The following is a 15,988-nucleotide window of genomic DNA, read 5'->3' as shown; positions in this document are numbered from 1 at the left end:
GATGAGCACGGAGGTGTGCAGGATATGTGGATGCACTGGTGCCACGGAGTCTGTACATGGTGACAAAGTCCCCGAGGCTGGGCAAGGGCAAAGGAGGGCCCCTGCACATCACTGCCCAGCACCACGCCACAAGTGAAGGTGTCAGAGCGTGGAGGAACCCTCCGTGAGCTTCCTGTGAGCTCTGCCATCACGCCCCGGGCAGGACACCTAGCAGCCCTTCTGGCCCTGATGGCCCAGTTATATGGACACTGGTGCCACCACCATCAAGCTGGGAGCAGCTTTGGGGCTCCTGTCCTGCCTCGGCCTGGCTGCAGCATCCCTCTGATCCCCGTGTCCCTGGTTCCCGTCTCCCCTTGTGCCCACCAGCACCGCGGGCTGCCCCAGGCCACGATTTCTCCCCGCTGCCACCTCCAGGACACCGAGCGCTGCCTGGGGCTGCGAGGGAGGAACGAGAGGAAGAAGAGAACCGGCTGCTCCCAGGGACAGAGCCCCTGGGGGGTGCAGGTGCCGCTGGGACCCCTCCCTCTGTGAGGTTCACACGCCGCAGGGCTTGGACCCTGAGCTGCAGAGCACCGGGATGCTCTCGCTCCTACCCCTCGCAGGTGTTTAATCATTTCCACGCTGAGCCCTGCCAACGCTGCTGCCTGTCTCCCGCCCCGCAGTTGCCAGCCCTGGAGCTCTTCCCATCCCGCAGAGGGGAGGAGAGCAGGCAGGCAGCAGGGACGTGCAGGGCACAGCTCTACCCAGAGCCACGCGTGGACGCTGGCCAGGCTGTGGGCAGGCAAGGAGAGGAGCGAGCCCTGAGCAAGGCGATGCTCTGCGTTCCCCCTGCTTGCTGCCGGTGACCGATGAGACCCAGCAGCAGCACCCGGGATGCCTGCGGGCATCACCCAGGCGCCTGCAGAGCTGGGAAGAGCAGGGCTGCGGGTGACTCAGAGCACGCCCAGCAAGCTGGTAGAGCCGGGTAGACCTGCTCAGCCCTGCCGGGGTGTGGGTGATTCCCCTGGGGCTGAGCAGGCTCACAAGTCCCCTTCCCCTGGCTGGGGCGAGAGACACCACGCGGGGAAGGCTCCAAGAAGCCTGGAGAGTGCTTGCCACGCTCCTGCTGCAAGCAGCACTAGGACAACACCTGGTCAGCCCCATAAAGCTCCCAAACCGTCACCAATAACCCCACCGGGCTCTGCTCCCACCCTGGGATGCAAATCTGAGGGCAGAGGCAGAGCACGGAGGTACCTGGTGCTGCCAGGACCTCCACTCACAGGGCCAGGAAGGCGCTGCTGGCAGCACTGGGAGCAGCTCCTGGTGCCCACCCGCGCCTTGCCAGGCTGCAAAACCAAAGCACGGGGTCCCCAGTGCAGGACAGGAGCTCCTCAGGACAGGACAGGAGTTCCCCAGGACAGGACACATGCACGGATCCTGCCCCATCCCCTGCAGCCCACCCCAGGTCTGCGGGTCAGGGTTTACCCGCGCCATGCCACAGCACAGAAGCATCCACGCTCCTCTGCCCACCGCACACATCCCGACACATTCACATCTGGCAAAGGAGAGGGGAAACAGCACGGGACTGGTACCTCTGCTGGTGGCCATCCCTGGCACGGTCGGCATCCCGTCCCCGTGAGCCTGGCGCGCGCGGCGGCGGCTCCGCGCGCTCCCGCTTGCTGTTTACTCCCGCTTGTGCGCAGCCCTGACGCTCAAGCCTGGGCTGGTCCGGGGAAAGGCCCGCCTGGGCTCGCCCAGCGCCTCTGCCAGCGCCTGCAGGATGCCACAGAGGAGGGATCGGCTGGATGGAGGTGGCCCCGGTGGCGGCTCCATGACTCAGGGGTCCGCAGCCCGGGGTGGCAGGGCAGCATCCGTGGGCGCTGTTGGCACTGAGCTGTGGGACCTTTGGAGGAAGCAATTGTCCCTTTGTACCGCTACTGCGGAGGGACAGGGAGAGCCCTGAGGCTGTGATGGAGCAGTGCAGGCATCCAGACCCATGCTCCAGCCCCGAGGCTATCTGCGGGCCATGGTTAGTGTGTCTTCGCCCTGAGTGCCGTCAGGCTGGGCATCAGCCCACAGGGAGAGCCCCTGCTGCCTCGTAGCCCCCCTAGAAGGGGGAGATGAAGGCAGAGCAGTCAGTACGTTGGCCCAGGAGGTGCAGGACATGCTGAGAGCACATCCAGGAGGGCATTGGAGTCCCCACCCTGCCGAGCAGAGGAAAACCAGGACGTGGGAGCAGGCCCCAGGGCTCCCCCTCGCCCATCTCAATGGATGCAGCAGGAGGAGGTGAGCGTGAGGACACCCATCTCCTGCGGCCCCAGCTGAAAACAGGGCCTGGAGCTCACGTTGCTAATGTTGCTCATGTTTCTGGGCTCTGGGGCTGCTGGCAGGATCAACCTGGCCGAGCCCCACGTGGGAGCAGCGAGTTCCTGAATCCACTGTGTGGTGCGCGAGGGAGCTTTGCCTCGTCCTCCTCTGCCCCTTCCCTGTCCCCCCAGGGCTGTTTCAGGGGCTCAGCCCTCCCACCACGGGCACCCGTCCCCATCAGCAGCTCCTTCACCCCCGGCTTGGCAAAGCTCTGCAGAGGAAAAGGAGAGGGACGGCGACAGTGGCTCCGTCCAAACCAGGCTGCCCGCACGGGAGGGACAGGGGGAAGCCTTGGACTCCACGGCCATGCTCAGCAGCTTGCAAAAACACAGGCTCCAAATTTGGAAAGCGGCTCAGTTTCCAAATACCACCACGAACTGAAAAACTCACCTCAAAATGAAACCAGCCCCGGCCCTTGGGTTCAAAGTTTCCTGTATACGACCAAACCTGCCAGACGGCTGCATTTGCACAACAAAAAGGTTTGGTTTTGGGGCGAAAGGTCTCTTTTTTGGAGGAGTAAACACAAGACCTCCCCATCCTCCATGCCCGCAGGCAGGAGGCTTGCCTGGCAGCTCGGGACGAAGGCAGGGCAAGGTCCTATCTTGTTTCCTGGCTGCTTTCCCTCCTGCTCATCCCCCTGCCAGCACCACTGCCACCACACCGAGCTGCCAGCCCACCCCACAAAGTGCTGGACCCTGGCGGGCTCCGTTTCGCACCCATCCCCATAGCAGGGTCACCCCGGAGGCTCCCAGAGCACAGAGACGGGTGCAGGACGGGGCTGTGTGAGGGCAGAGCTGGTCCCTACGTGATGGGAACACCTCCTGTCCATGGCTCACCCCACACCGTGGCGGTGCCGTGTCCCCGTGCAGCACCCAGGGGTGCTCCCTCCCTGCTGCGCGGCTGCTGCTTTGGCAGCAGTTCCCTCTGCAGCTCCTTGGCTTCTCCCTGGCAGCACCCAGAGCCAAACACAACACAAGCCTGCCTCTCCGGCTGCCAGCAGCTCCTGCTGCTCTCTGCTTCCAGCCCCCAAAGGCAGGCAGCTCTGCTTCTTCATGGGGATCCCCACCCTGTGTCAAGCTGCACCCCCTCCCTGAAACCTCCTCCCCAGCCAGGCGCGCATTTGGGGTTGGCACAGCTCCATCCTGGCTGGTCCCTGGACTGCTTTTACCCGTCCCAGTGGGCAGAGGCACTCTGCTTTCTCCCTCCCAGAAGCTATTTCTTGGGATATTTCTTGGACACGGTGCCGGGCTCGCAGCTGGCAGTTGGTAAGGGCTTGCTGGCAGCTTTGCCTCACCCGGTGGGTGCTGCAATTCTGGAGCAGGGGTGAGACGGTCACAGGGGGATGATGCCCAGTCAGTTCCTCCACCACTATCTGCTGGATATTTTCCTCCAGAGCCCCAAGAAGCCTCTATCCCCTCAGCCTGAGCTCCTGCTGCTTGTGCTTGACTCAGAAGGGTTGGAGCATCTCCAGGAGCCACACGGAGCCCAGCCCAGTGCTTCCCTGCGATGTGCCCATGGAGGTGACCGACCTGCCTTGGGTGTGGGCATGGCGTGGAGAGCCTGGCCACATCCAAAGCTCTAGCAGAAGCGATTCTCACCTCCGAGGGGAGACACCCTGCCCTGCCTCAGTTTACCACCCGCGCGTGGGGAAGCGGAGCGGCCCCGCTGCCGGGGGGGAGGGCGGAGAGCGGGCGGGATGCCGGCACGGGGCGGCAGGGCGCTGTGCCGAGCCTCCTCGTCCCCCCTGGCCTCTCATTAGCAGCCAGTTTGGCATCTGGGCCGCGACGCCACGCTGTCCTGCTTCTGCCGTGGGTGCTGAGGCCGGGCCAGGCTGGCTGGGGGGGGTCCGGGATTGTCCCAGGGCTTGGGGGCACCAGGCAGGCTGCTGCTCGCCTGGAGCCGCTTGGCAGGGAGAGCCTAAAACAACAAACATTGCAGAATAAGGGAACGTCTCACTGCGTTTTCCTGGTCAAATGTTTTCCTGTTTTCTGAGCAGCTCTTCCAGCTCCACTAGGGCAGAGGACTCGTCCCAAGGCAGACCTTCAGCAGGAGGCAAGAAAGCAGGGGAAGAGGTTGGGAAAGATCAGCTCCAGGAGCAGCGGGAGCCTTGCCAGGGTCCTGCAGCAGCACACGGCGTTGTTCTCTCCCCTCTGGGATGAAAGCATGCCGTGAGCACGGCGCTGCCTGGGTCAAACCTGGCTGAACACCGCTTGTTTATGGACCCCCACCCATGGGGGTGTTTGTGAGACCTTGGGGATGAGCCCTGTGTAATTTTGGTGCCCTTCCAGCCTTGGGTCCATCCCTTCGCCCACCAGTGCCTGCCAGAAGCTGTGCTGCAGGTAAGGGCACCCTGCCCGAATGCTGCCACCCGTCAGCCCCCTGCCCAGCTCCTTCATCCCCACCCACCTCTTCCTCAGCCGTTCACTGCCCTGGGCATGGCACCAGCCCGCCAGACCCCCAGGGAAAGGCACATAGATGTGCTCCGTTGACAAACATCCTCTTTCCCCTCTGTTGCTGAGCATTATTAAAATTAAAAAAAAAAAAAAAAGTAAAAGGAAGGGGAAAAAAAAAAAAAAAAAAAAAAAAACAAAATTAAAAAGAAAAGAAAAAGGTTGTTGGCAGAGTTTGGCCTGAAAGCCAGCCTGCAAGTGTGGGCGCCTGGGGACGGTGACCCGCCGGGAGGACGCAGGCGCAGGGGACGCTGACACACGGGGCGGCCACCACTGCTCAGAGCAGCCCCGGCTCCTCATGGGAGACAGGAGCCATCTGGACCTCCTCTGGTCCGTGCATGCTTCACCATCCCTGACCCCGACGGAAACATAAGCCAGGCCATTGCTGGAATGGAGAAATATGCAGACATCACTGCATTTTTCTGCCCCAGATTTGTCTGCAGGGCTCCCAGCAGCACCCGTGGGTCCAGCCCCAGCCAGCATCGTGGGATGCGACTCCCTGCGGGTGGTGCAGGAGGTGCAGGAGGTGCAGGGCTCACGCTTGTGGCCCCCCGAGGGACTTCATGAGGCTGAGCATGGGGCTACCTCTGGCAGGTAGCAGGCAGAGATGGCTTTCCAGGCTCATGGGGTCATTCTGAACTGGTGGTCATTGCAGTGCAGGATCCTCATGCCCTACGACAAAAATTAAAGCAGGAGGGTAAGAAATAGAAACCTGTGAGCGTGCTGTCCTGTGCACGGGGCAGGGAATCGGGTCTGCCTCCGCTCTCAAAGCACACCCAGGGTTTGGTGGTGACGGTGCTCTGGGGTTAAATATTTGCAAGCAGAACGTTTCTGAGGCAGACAGTGCCCCTTATAGGAAGAGGGAGTTTCTTGTTGCAGCCTGCTCAGAAGCGACAGGAGGACACTTAGTGGCTGCAGCAGGCACTGTACAGCCAAGGAAACGAATGCGAAACTTCTCTGCTTTGTTAGAAACACGAGGATTGGAGCCTGAGTAAAAACTCTCCCTCGCCAGAGTAAGGTTTCATATTTGGAAAACAAAACAAAACGGCACAACCCAAGACCCCAAAGCAAACGATAAAGGTGCGTGGTCACCTGCAAGGGGCAGCCCACTGCCCACCGGTGCGCCTCCGGTGTCACTCACCCGTGTCCCAGCTTCACCTCCAGAATAAATCCTGCTGTTACTCCGATTCCTTCGGGGCCGGGGAAAGCCTCAGCTCTTCGCAATCCTCAGGCGCTGCTTGCTGCGATGCTGCCGGGTTCAGCCCCCCCGGGGCTGGCTGACACCGACCACCTCGCACAGCTGCTGGGAGCAGCGGGGAGCGACCCCTGTGCGTGCGCACAGCACCCGGCGGGGCGAGCAGGATGGGATGTGCATCCCCACCGGGAACGCCTGGGATCGAGTCCCGGGGCACAGCTCCGCACATTCGGCTGACGAGGAGGTGCGGAGGTGCTCCGAGAGCCGTGCTCAGCCCCGGACCCCAGCCCCAACCCCGGATCCCAACCCCAGCTCCAAATTCACTGGAGGCTCCCCCTGGCGGCTCGCCCCCGCCCCGACCCCTACAGGGACACACACCGCTGGGCAGTTTGAGCGCTTTTTATTTCCTCGGTTTCATATAAATTTATTATAGCCATCCTCTGACATCGTATACAAAATATTTACTCTACTGAATAAATAAAACAGCCGCGTCTCGCAGACAGTACGCGATCTCCAAAGAAACCCGGCATCGACACGGCCGTCCCTCGCCCACAGGTTCACAAAAAGAGCCCCAGATCAGAGAAGATGCTCGCCCCGCTCCCCTCTGTCCCCAGCTTGGCTCTCACAGCCACCGCCTTGCAAAAGGGATGGAGAGGGAGCCACAGAGCTAGCCCGAGATGGAAATGCTGCCAGTGACAGCTCGGAGGAGCCTGTCCCATCCCTGTGCAGTGTAACCGTGTCCTGGAGAGGTGGCTGTGCTCACACCCTTACGTCCATACAGTAAGGGATGTGCTCACCTTTACCAGAACACACCCGTGTCCCCTGCTGGCCTGTATGGGATCCCAACACGTGGAAGCTGCTCCAGAAGTGATAAATAATCAGGGGCAAAGCAGGGATGGCTGAGGAGCCCCGTGGGCTGTGCCTCTCTGGACTAACCCCAAGCCCCAGGGGCAGGTCCGCTGGGGAATCTGGCACGTTTGAGCCTTCTCCTCTTGAAGGACACATACAAGATATGGATCAACTACTGCAGCATCTTTTTCTCTCATGTTCCAAACCCAAAGATGTTAGAAAACAAGGCTGACACCCTCTTGAGCCCACTGCTTCCTCAGGGATCACCGGGATGTTCCTAATGAAGCATTCAAGGCCTTCATCACCAGACCAGTAGACCTGAGGTTGGTGTGGAAGTACTCTACAGGCACTTAGACAAATGGCAAGAGATTCCAGCATTCAGGTGGGGACCGGTTTGAAAAATCTTGGTCAGAGGTTACTGATCGCTAGGAGCACTCATCCCAGCAACACCCCACTGTTGGCAATAATGTTTTGCCTCAAAAACTTCCTTCCGAAGCCCGAAGTGGACAGAGACCAGGGTAGGAAGTGCAGATGAAAAACTGTTTCCGTAGGTGGTTAAGCAGCCACCAGATCCATCCCCCGAACAGCTGCAAGTCAGCACACAGACCTTGTTGTGGGAAAGGGAGGCCGGTAGGCATATAATTTGAGAAGAAATACAACAAAAACAGTCACCCTTTACAGGAAAGATACTTTAAAAAAACTTAGGAGAAGCTCACTCAGGACCCGTCTGCAGACAGCAGGGGAGTAACCTGGCTTCCATGCCAAGGAATGGTCTGACACAACCTCACAAAAATAGCAACATTTTGCCCTTAGCAGAACCTCACCAGTGCATCTCACTGCCCACACACCTCCACAGAAAATTACTCACAAAACACTTTGTTTAGACCAGCCAAAATTAAGGACTGACGAACTCCTGCATGCTCCCAGCCTAGCCTCCGAACGCCCAGCTCATGCTTTTCTCTGTGCATTTCAAAGCCTAAGTGCTGACTGGGGGCCAGGACCTGGACTCCTACTTGGTGAATGAGGAATCTTCAAGTGGCAGAGATCTGCTATCCACTGAATTATTGCAGCTGGTCCACTCACAGCAGGCATGGGGCTGGCCAGAAGCACACACAGCTGCAGCTGCTCCTCTGCCAGGGCAGATGACTCACGTCTGAGGGCTGCCCAACCTAAACAAGGCAGCAGCATCGGTCCCGGTGCAGCAGGCACTCTGCCTTACTCTCACAGGTAACTGTGTTTATGCTGCGCCTCAGTAAGGATCTTGACCTCTGGAAATTAAAAAAAAAAAAAGGCCAAAACAAGCGTAACATAGTAAACGTGTAATCTGGATCAGCAAACCACAGGCACAAACAGCACCGAGAGTTTCTGTTCTGCTCCTTCCTTCGTCCAACACACCAAGAACTAGGCTTGCCCTGTTCTCAAAGCAGCAGATGGAGTGTTCATGATGCTGTTTCCAGCAGCTGCTTTAGGAGCGCTGGCAATGTTTTAACTCACCAGGGCACCGCGATGCAGTGTGCTCTGCACACACACTCCTGCCAGCCTGCAAGCACAGCCAAAAGCCCTTCTGTTTGGAAAGGGTCTGGTCTGGAAGGCTGCTTTGGGGCCACCTCTTTGAAGGAACACAAACACAGCCAGTGAACAACACGAGGTAGCTAGTACAGCAGCGACTGCTGCCGAGTTCAGCTGGCTGTCGGTGGGCAAGCAATCCCTGCAGCTTCCTCCAGCCTGAACATTTGTTCTCAGACAGCCTTCCAGGAGAGCTCTGTCTGTTCTACTTCACTGTTACAGGGCTGAAAACCCCCTTGTGGTACTGCAGCATCTTTTAGGGGTCAGGTGTGGAAGAGGCACACCAGCCCAGATCTGCTGGGAGGCACTGGGAGAGAACAGGTGGCTGCTCCGGGCCCTGAGGAGTGAGAGATCTGTTACTGAGAACTGTAAGGAAAGCTAAAAACAATCATTCAGGAAAAAAAATAAATTAAGAAGTCCTTCTCATTTGCTGAAACTTGGTACATATGTAAAAGATAAGTCACCTTTTGGAATTGGTCCTAGTGAAACGTCACTTGTTTTTCCCAAACAAGGCAGAGTAACTTTTCTCCTAAAGGGTTTCTCCCAGTCAGAAGGGAGACTGAAGCACGCGTGTGCACATACGCACCCCTTTGCTCCATGACCAAACCTCAGCCACCCATCCTTTTCCCAAGGAAATCTCCTCCCAGTGCCCTCTTTGAAGTGTTACTCAAGAAGCTGAGTAAAATTACAACAAGCAGGGTAAGAGGACACATGTATAGCTGGGAAACAGGAGAGCCAGTGATTTCTTCCTCCCCTCCCATATCACTGCCTCTCCTGCTCAGTTTAGGTAGAAACATGACAGAAACATGACCCGTTATTAAAGGAAAAGTCCGTTTCCGTTCTGTCCCCCTGTACAACCTCCTTTGGTGCTGGCTGTGCAGTGCTTTCATCTGATAAAGGCACCACGTGGAGAGCACTGCTGGCCTGAAGCACAATGCCCCGATGCCTCATATTTACACCTGAGATTAGCTCTGCTGCACGCCTCCTGCCCCCGGCCTAGAGCAACCCCCCGGGGGGCCCAGCAGCAGCGTGGGGAGAGCACACACAACACGAGGCTCGTTTCACCACGTGAAGGCACCCGCGTGCTGCTCCTGGGCATTCCCCATCACACCGAATACTTGGCCATGTCACTCTTATCAAAGACAACTTTGGTTGCAAAGTAGATGGCCACCAGGCCAAAGCCAGCAGCCGACACCATGTAGGCAGTCACCGACTGCGTAAACTGCACGATGGACCCCATGAAGAGGGAGGGGACAACCTGAGAGAGAAGGAAAGCACTGTCCAAAATGGCCAGGTCCAGGCAGATCCCTCGGCCAGGAGCCACCGAGTCCGGCTCTCCCACCATCATCATCAGCGAGACGTCGCAGGAGGAGCTGACGCACAGAGCTGAGCTGGCAGCTGGAGGAGGAGAGGAGGAGGAGGAGGAGGAGGAAGAGGAGGAGGAGGAAGAGTAGAGGCCCCCAGCATGTCCGTTCTGGTAAGTCAGCTTCTGGCTGGAAAGACTTTTAGGGAAGGCTGATTTCTTGTCCAGTCGAGCTGGATCTTCCTCCTCTTTGCTCTTGAATTTATGCAAAAATACCTGGGGAAAGAAGAAGGGCACGTGAGGAATGAGTAGGAAGGGTGGCGCCCAGAAAGCGAGGAGGGGGACGGGGGTCCCTGCTGTGTGCGAGAGCAAAACCACTCTGAGCTCCGTGTGCTGGAGGTGTGGAGCCTGCAGTGAGCCTGGCCCACGTGTGGTGGCCTCCAGGAGCCAGCCTGGCTCTTCCTGACTGGCACAGGACTCAAAGCAACCCTGACTCACCGGGGAAACTGGCCAAGAGGTGCCCTTGTTGTGTTCAAGCTCCACGGCACAGCACAGCGCCGCAGCCCAGCGCCAGCCCGGGCTCTGCACTCGGGGATGTTTTGCTCCGAGCCCCGGGTTGTCACCTCCTCCCTGGGTGCCAGCTCCACTCCACTCCACCCAAAAGCAGCTGATGCAGGCTCACAGGGCCAGAGCCCGCTTTGGGCACATCCCAGAGTCAGTGCAAAGATGAGCAGTTGTAAGGTGGTAGGCTGGGGACTCAAAACACTGCTGCAGAACAGCCCTAAAGACTGAAGAACTGCGCAGAGCCCTGGGTACACGGCCCCTTCTCAGTACCCAGGATACTTACAGTGACTCTGAGGTGGGTACAGAGCTGGGAGCTCAGGAAGAAGCTCTGCAGCAGACCCTGCACGCGTGACCTCAAGCGAGCCGCTTCATTTGCCTGACCTGAGCCTCCCCACTCAGGTTGGAAAAGCGGAGGAAGGAAAATCTTTTTCTTCTCACCGTTTTTTTTGGCCTCACATTGCCCAGGCTGTGAGATTTCGGGGGCATGGTTCACTCCAGCAGTATTCATGGAGAGTATTTGGATCAAAAAGCTCCCCATGTTAACGCCAATAAATAAGGGGCAGTGGTGTGCAGATGGCAAAAACACCCCAGCTTGATAACGCCAGGGCGTTTGCACAAGCACTGAGCTGTCCGGCGTAGAGCAAATAATGAAGGACGTTAATCTATTATCCGCACAATGAGATAGAACAAACAAAGAAACCAAAAGGAAAAAACAGCACTTCTTTGAGGGCAGAGAACACCGTACCCAGCTGCAGGGCTCTGAGGAGCATCCTGAAGGAACCCTTCCTTCTGCAGGAGGGGCAAGGACACAGGTCACAGGAGGGAACAGGGGCAGGAGTGGGCACTCCAGCTCTGTCACGGGCCATCCCAGAGCTTTCAGCAGTTTTGGCACCCACCCAGCTACACCCAGCCCTGCCCCAGCGTATGTCAGCACCCGGCAGTCTCTGTTCGTGCTGCCCCAGGCCATGGCTGCAGTTCTGGAACACAAACAGTTTCAGGTTCAGTCAGAGAAGAGAAACCAGATGAGAACTTCACTAAATGGCAGCCAGCTTCCAAAAGCTTTCCCTGGGCTCTACTCAGATGTCTGAGTACCTAGTTCACAGAAATTGCATCTCAAGAAAATGACTTAATCAGATATTCACTGGAATGAGCATAGTGAGAACACATCCTTTAAGATCACCCTGCGTAACACAGGAAAAACCCCAAGAGTCTTTGGTGCCTCAATCAGCAGCTTCATCTCCCTCTATAGTTGGTGGGGAGTGGTGGGAATGAGGAACCTACCTCTCCCTAATCTCATGCAGAAGGTGTGAATGTTCACCATGCATCTCACCGGAGCAAGCTTTCAGGTGCTGTTAGGACATGCAGATCTTTCCCTCCTGCTCTAGACAAGGTTTAGTGGCCATGCAGAGATGAAGAGAGCATGCAGGAGAATGGAGCGACTTACAGAGCCTGTGCAAAGCAAGGAGCTCCAGCTGGGGTGGCCTTGCAGGCTTTCGCCAACGATCCCGCACAGGGTGGAAGCAACAGCCACTCTGGATGCCCCCCTGCTGATTCACTTCAGGAGGAGCATTTGAAATTAAAAAAAAAAAGGTAAAAAAAAAAAAAAAAAAAGAATAGAATAGAGGGAAGAGAGGAAGCAGGAACGAGGGAAGGCAAACAAAAATGATGACAGATTTCAACAGTAAGAGAAGAGAAAAGAATAGAAGTGGAGAAGATGGAGAATTTTCTGCAAATGGCATTTGAGGGACTGCTTCTTGTGGGGTCTCCCTGGAAAGTTCTTGGTAGAGGAAGGAGAAGCTTTCAAGTCAGGGCAACAGAAAGACCAAACCCTGCTATACCCCACACCTCATTGTACTGAGAGTTGTTCCCCAGCAAGATTTTGGCAAACAGTTGGGCGTGTGGCCTTCACACTCCCAGCCTGTGGGCTTTGGTTTTCATTCTCTCGATGTTATGTCCATGGGAGATCCCAGGCAAGCTGAAGCTTTTGCAAAGCAGAACACTCCCTCATGCCCCTATTTTAACGGGGTGCCTGGTGCAAATCAGGACGGGTTGGTCACAAGTATTTGTTCAATGTGAACATCTGGATGCCTGTGGTAAGGACTCCTGCTTATTTCACTGCACAGTGAACCGCCTGCCATCGGGATGAAAGAGCTGCTCTCAAACCACAAATTAATTTTGCATTTGCAGCACAAGAGAAACTGCTATTAATCCACTGCGCAACTCAGAAACCTCCCGAGACTTTGCCACAAGGATATCATCTGTGGGACAGGATTACTGGCTTTTGTGTTATGTCAAAAGTTTCTCAAGGTTTGTTTTTAATGGAGCTAGGGGAACAGGAAAAATCTTCCTATTTTATTGCTCTTCATGTTACGGACCAAAATTCAAAAGCAGGACTTTACACTTGTTTTAGCACCTTGGGCTGAATGGCAATTCTGCAGATGTGACTTAGCTGCAGAAAACACATGGCAACAACTAATCTGCACCAGTTTCCCTAAATGTTTGCAAAACACAGAGGACCATAGGGCATCCCTTTTGGTGCACTAATCCTAGCTTTCTCCCATCTCACCCACTCCCCACTATTTAAAATTGCAAAATGCTTCTTGTGAGCAGGGAATGCCTCGGGAAGGAGATGCTAAACTCTCTTCTCTCCTCAATTCCAGATAAATCTTCAGAGAAGACGCAGCCTGGAGACAAAAGGCACATGAAGAGAACCTCTGAGCACAGGCAGGTTTTTCTCTGCCATGGCCTGAGCTGACTGGGGCAGCTACAAGCGGCTGAAGAGGCTGCCCAAGCTGTCCTCAGAGCTACCTGCACATCGCCCTCTGGAGCAGGTCCCTACCTGCTTTTCATGATGATAGAGCGATGCCAGCGTGTATGGCAGGATCTGGAGTGCAGAGAAGGTGAAGCCCGTGAGAGCAGCTGAGACGGTCACAACGATGACGCTGCGGGAAAGGCACATGACGAAGGCAGCGGCGGGGAAGAACACCACGCTGGCCAGGTAGACCGCCCGCGTCCCAAAGCGCTTCACCATCCGGTCCATGATTGTCGAGAAGAAGATGGACGTGACGCACTGCAGGAAGAGGCCCAAGCTACCCATCCGGACACCTGTGGGTAAGCAGAGGTGGTGACGGACACTGCCACGACTGCGCCCAGGCCTCAGACAGCCAAGCGCCTTCGGGCTTCATTCCTCCCTCCAGTGCCCGACTCAGGCCAGAGGGGCGATGAGAGGGGGAGACAGAAATGCAAACGCCGTTCTTCTCTTGGAAAGCTCTGGTTCTCACCTTCCTGCTCTTGATCAGGATCTGTGTCACCTGCTCATGAACCAGGATCTCTTATCTGATGCCAAAACCAGCGGGAGAACAAAAGGAACAACAAGAAACTGTGCTTCAGCCAAGGGAAAGTATACAACATCTACTGAGCGACGGCAGCATCCGGCAGCAATCCGGACCTTACCCTTTGCAAAGATCTATCAGATTTCAGGGAATTAAAGCCATTAACTCCTTGGAGCAAGGATCATTACTCAACATGTGTTTCTATGAGTGCTAGCACAATGGAGCCCTGACCTGCTGGAAGCTATACAGTGGAAGTGTTAAATAATAATTAAGCTCCCTCTAAGTTAAACAGAGGCACAGCACAAAGAGGCAGTGTACTGCAGAGCTCGTGGAGGCACTGGGTGGAAAACTCTGAGGGCAGGGTATACAGCTAGAGGAGGGCCAGGGCAATGCCTCCAGGACTTGGATCTAGGGGAGGGAAAGAAGGGCTGGGCAGTGGAGTCAAGGCTCTGGCACAACACAGCAGCCAAAATGAGGACAGCGGACAACAGTAAGCAGGTAATGTGCTGGAGCGAGCAGGATCTCATGGTGGGCATGTGGCAGCTCCTGACTCATGGTGAGCAGTAACAGGAAGCACTGGAAAGAGCAGTGGGAACTGGGGAAGCTGCTCCAGGGCTCCCCAGATACAGATGTGAGAAGGGAATCTCACAGTCGTGTGGAAGGCAGATGTAGCAAAGCCTTTTCGACCCCTGCCCTCCAAGAGATGGGGGGCACCATCACCTCTCCTTTAAAAAGGAGGGAGGAGGAGAGGAAGGGCATGGCAGAGGTGGTCAGCATTTGCAGACAGAGCCAGGTATGTGCTGTTCAGCATGCAAACTGCCGGACCATTCTGCCACTTAACAATTCAGCCCCAGGCCAGGGCTGTGCTGCCAGATCTATTTCTGTGCTCATAGCTCAGAGGAGAACGAGGTGTTTCCCTATTCAGTCCCCTGTGCAATGCTCTCTTGGTCACGGGGGAATGTTTTTCCTGACCCACCTGCAAAAGGTGTAGTTCCCTGTAACAAGTTTTTGCATTACAGGCAGAGCTGAGCCCGTTCCTAGCTCCCACTAAACACTCCTGTCCCAGGGAACAGACCCCGAGGCCCCAGAGCAGGCGGTTCACTTCTCACCTTCATCGTAGTGGCGTCTGGCATCTGTGCCCGGCTTGGCTCTGGGGACACCGTGGTACAACCCTTCCCCAACAAAATCCGTGTAGAACAGCATGAAAGTCATGAGTGCCATCCAGCTGCAGAGCTCGGCCACGAACAGGCGCCGGATGACCCTGGGGATGCGGCAGTAGAGGCTGTGAAGCCGCGGCAGCAGCGTGCAGAGGTTTCTGAGGGCCTGCACCATGTGCCTGGCCTGCAGGAGGCTCTTGGAGAGCTGGCAAGAGCAGCAGGCAGGAGGGGAGGGCTTCGGGAGAGCATCCTTCAGCGCTGTGCCATCCAGGGCATCTGCCTGGGTGGCTGCCTCTTCAGTCACAAAGAGCGTGGCCAGCACACAGCCAAGGAAAATGACAGCCAGGAGGCTGAAGAGGCACGTCTCCTGCCCTCCCAGGTACGGGGCCAGAAAGCTGCCCCCCCAGTCGATGGCTGGCAGCAGGTAGCCAATGCAGCCCCCCAGGCTGATCATGAAGGCGTACATGGAGAAGGCCTGGCGGCAGTTGTCGGGCTCCTGGAAGAGGTCCGAGAGCAGGGCCTCGAGCGGGGTGAAGCAGACCTGGCCGCAGAAATCCAGCAACCCGATGCCCAGGATGAGGAAGGCGATCTCCAGCGGGCGAGTGTTGAGGGCGAACAGGCTGGCCAGGCTGCTGGCATGCGGGATCACGAAGAGGCTCAGCAGGACTCCCAGGCACAACATCCAGATGAAAGGCCGCCTCCGGCCGTAGCTGCTGTGCCAGTGGTCGCTGGCAGACCCGATCAGTGGGACAAAAACCAAGCCAAGGACCGGTCCTATCCCTGGAACAGAGGAAGAGGTAGTGTTAGGGGGCAGAACCGGACAGGACTCCAGTCTATGCACGCTGCAGCAAAAGCCTGGGATGTTTCAGGGACCCAGTAGGCTTCACTGGGTCATAGCCCTCCCCTCCAAACATGAGGCTGCCCTTGGTGTAACAGCCATCCTGCAGCCACCCCTCCATGCTCTGATCTACCCCTTGAAGTGGAAACAAGTCCCTCGAAGACGAGCGAGAACCTGCCTACCCAAAACCATGGTCATGAACTTCTCCTCGACGCCCACTTCCAGCAGCAGCGGGGGCACGTAGGTGATGCCGGCAGCCAGGCAAACCTCGAGGCCAAACGTCAGGGAGTTGAGGAGCAGGAGCTGGGCCCGGCGGCTGTGCAGCAGCGTGCTGAGCCCCGCTCTGTGCGCCATGCTGCCCCACAGCCTCACGGACAGAGGGCTGCGG

General features: G+C 57.0%; 1 protein-coding gene across 1 annotated transcript; it reads right to left on the bottom strand.

The window, feature by feature from the left end:
• Positions 1-6,403: 6,403 nt before the first annotated feature.
• SLC45A3 (solute carrier family 45 member 3) lies at positions 6,404-15,954 on the bottom strand. Its single transcript, XM_032203001.1, has 4 exons — positions 15,783-15,954; positions 14,715-15,542; positions 13,113-13,378; positions 6,404-9,985 (listed from the first exon to the last, which is right to left on the bottom strand). Exons 1-4 carry the CDS (start codon positions 15,952-15,954, stop codon positions 9,512-9,514), a joined length of 1,740 nt encoding a protein of 579 aa, XP_032058892.1. The 3' UTR covers positions 6,404-9,511.
• Positions 15,955-15,988: the final 34 nt, after the last annotated feature.

The sequence above is a fragment of the Aythya fuligula genome, chromosome 25 (genome assembly GCF_009819795.1).
Source record: "Aythya fuligula isolate bAytFul2 chromosome 25, bAytFul2.pri, whole genome shotgun sequence".
Lineage (NCBI taxonomy): Eukaryota > Metazoa > Chordata > Aves > Anseriformes > Anatidae > Aythya > Aythya fuligula.
Note: the sequence above shows the minus strand (reverse complement) of the source record. Positions and strands in the feature narration are given on the sequence as shown.

Coding starts and splice junctions, on each gene's coding strand:
- SLC45A3 (XM_032203001.1), bottom strand. CDS start 15,954: ATGGCGCACAGAGCGGGGCTCAGCACGCTGCTGCACAGCCGCCGGGCC. Junction 13,379..14,714: donor CAGACGCCACTACGATGAAG/GTGAGAAGTGAA, acceptor GCTTACCCACAG/GTGTCCGGATGGGTAGCTTG. Junction 9,986..13,112: donor TCTATCATCATGAAAAGCAG/GTAGGGACCTGC, acceptor TTCTTTCCCCAG/GTATTTTTGCATAAATTCAA.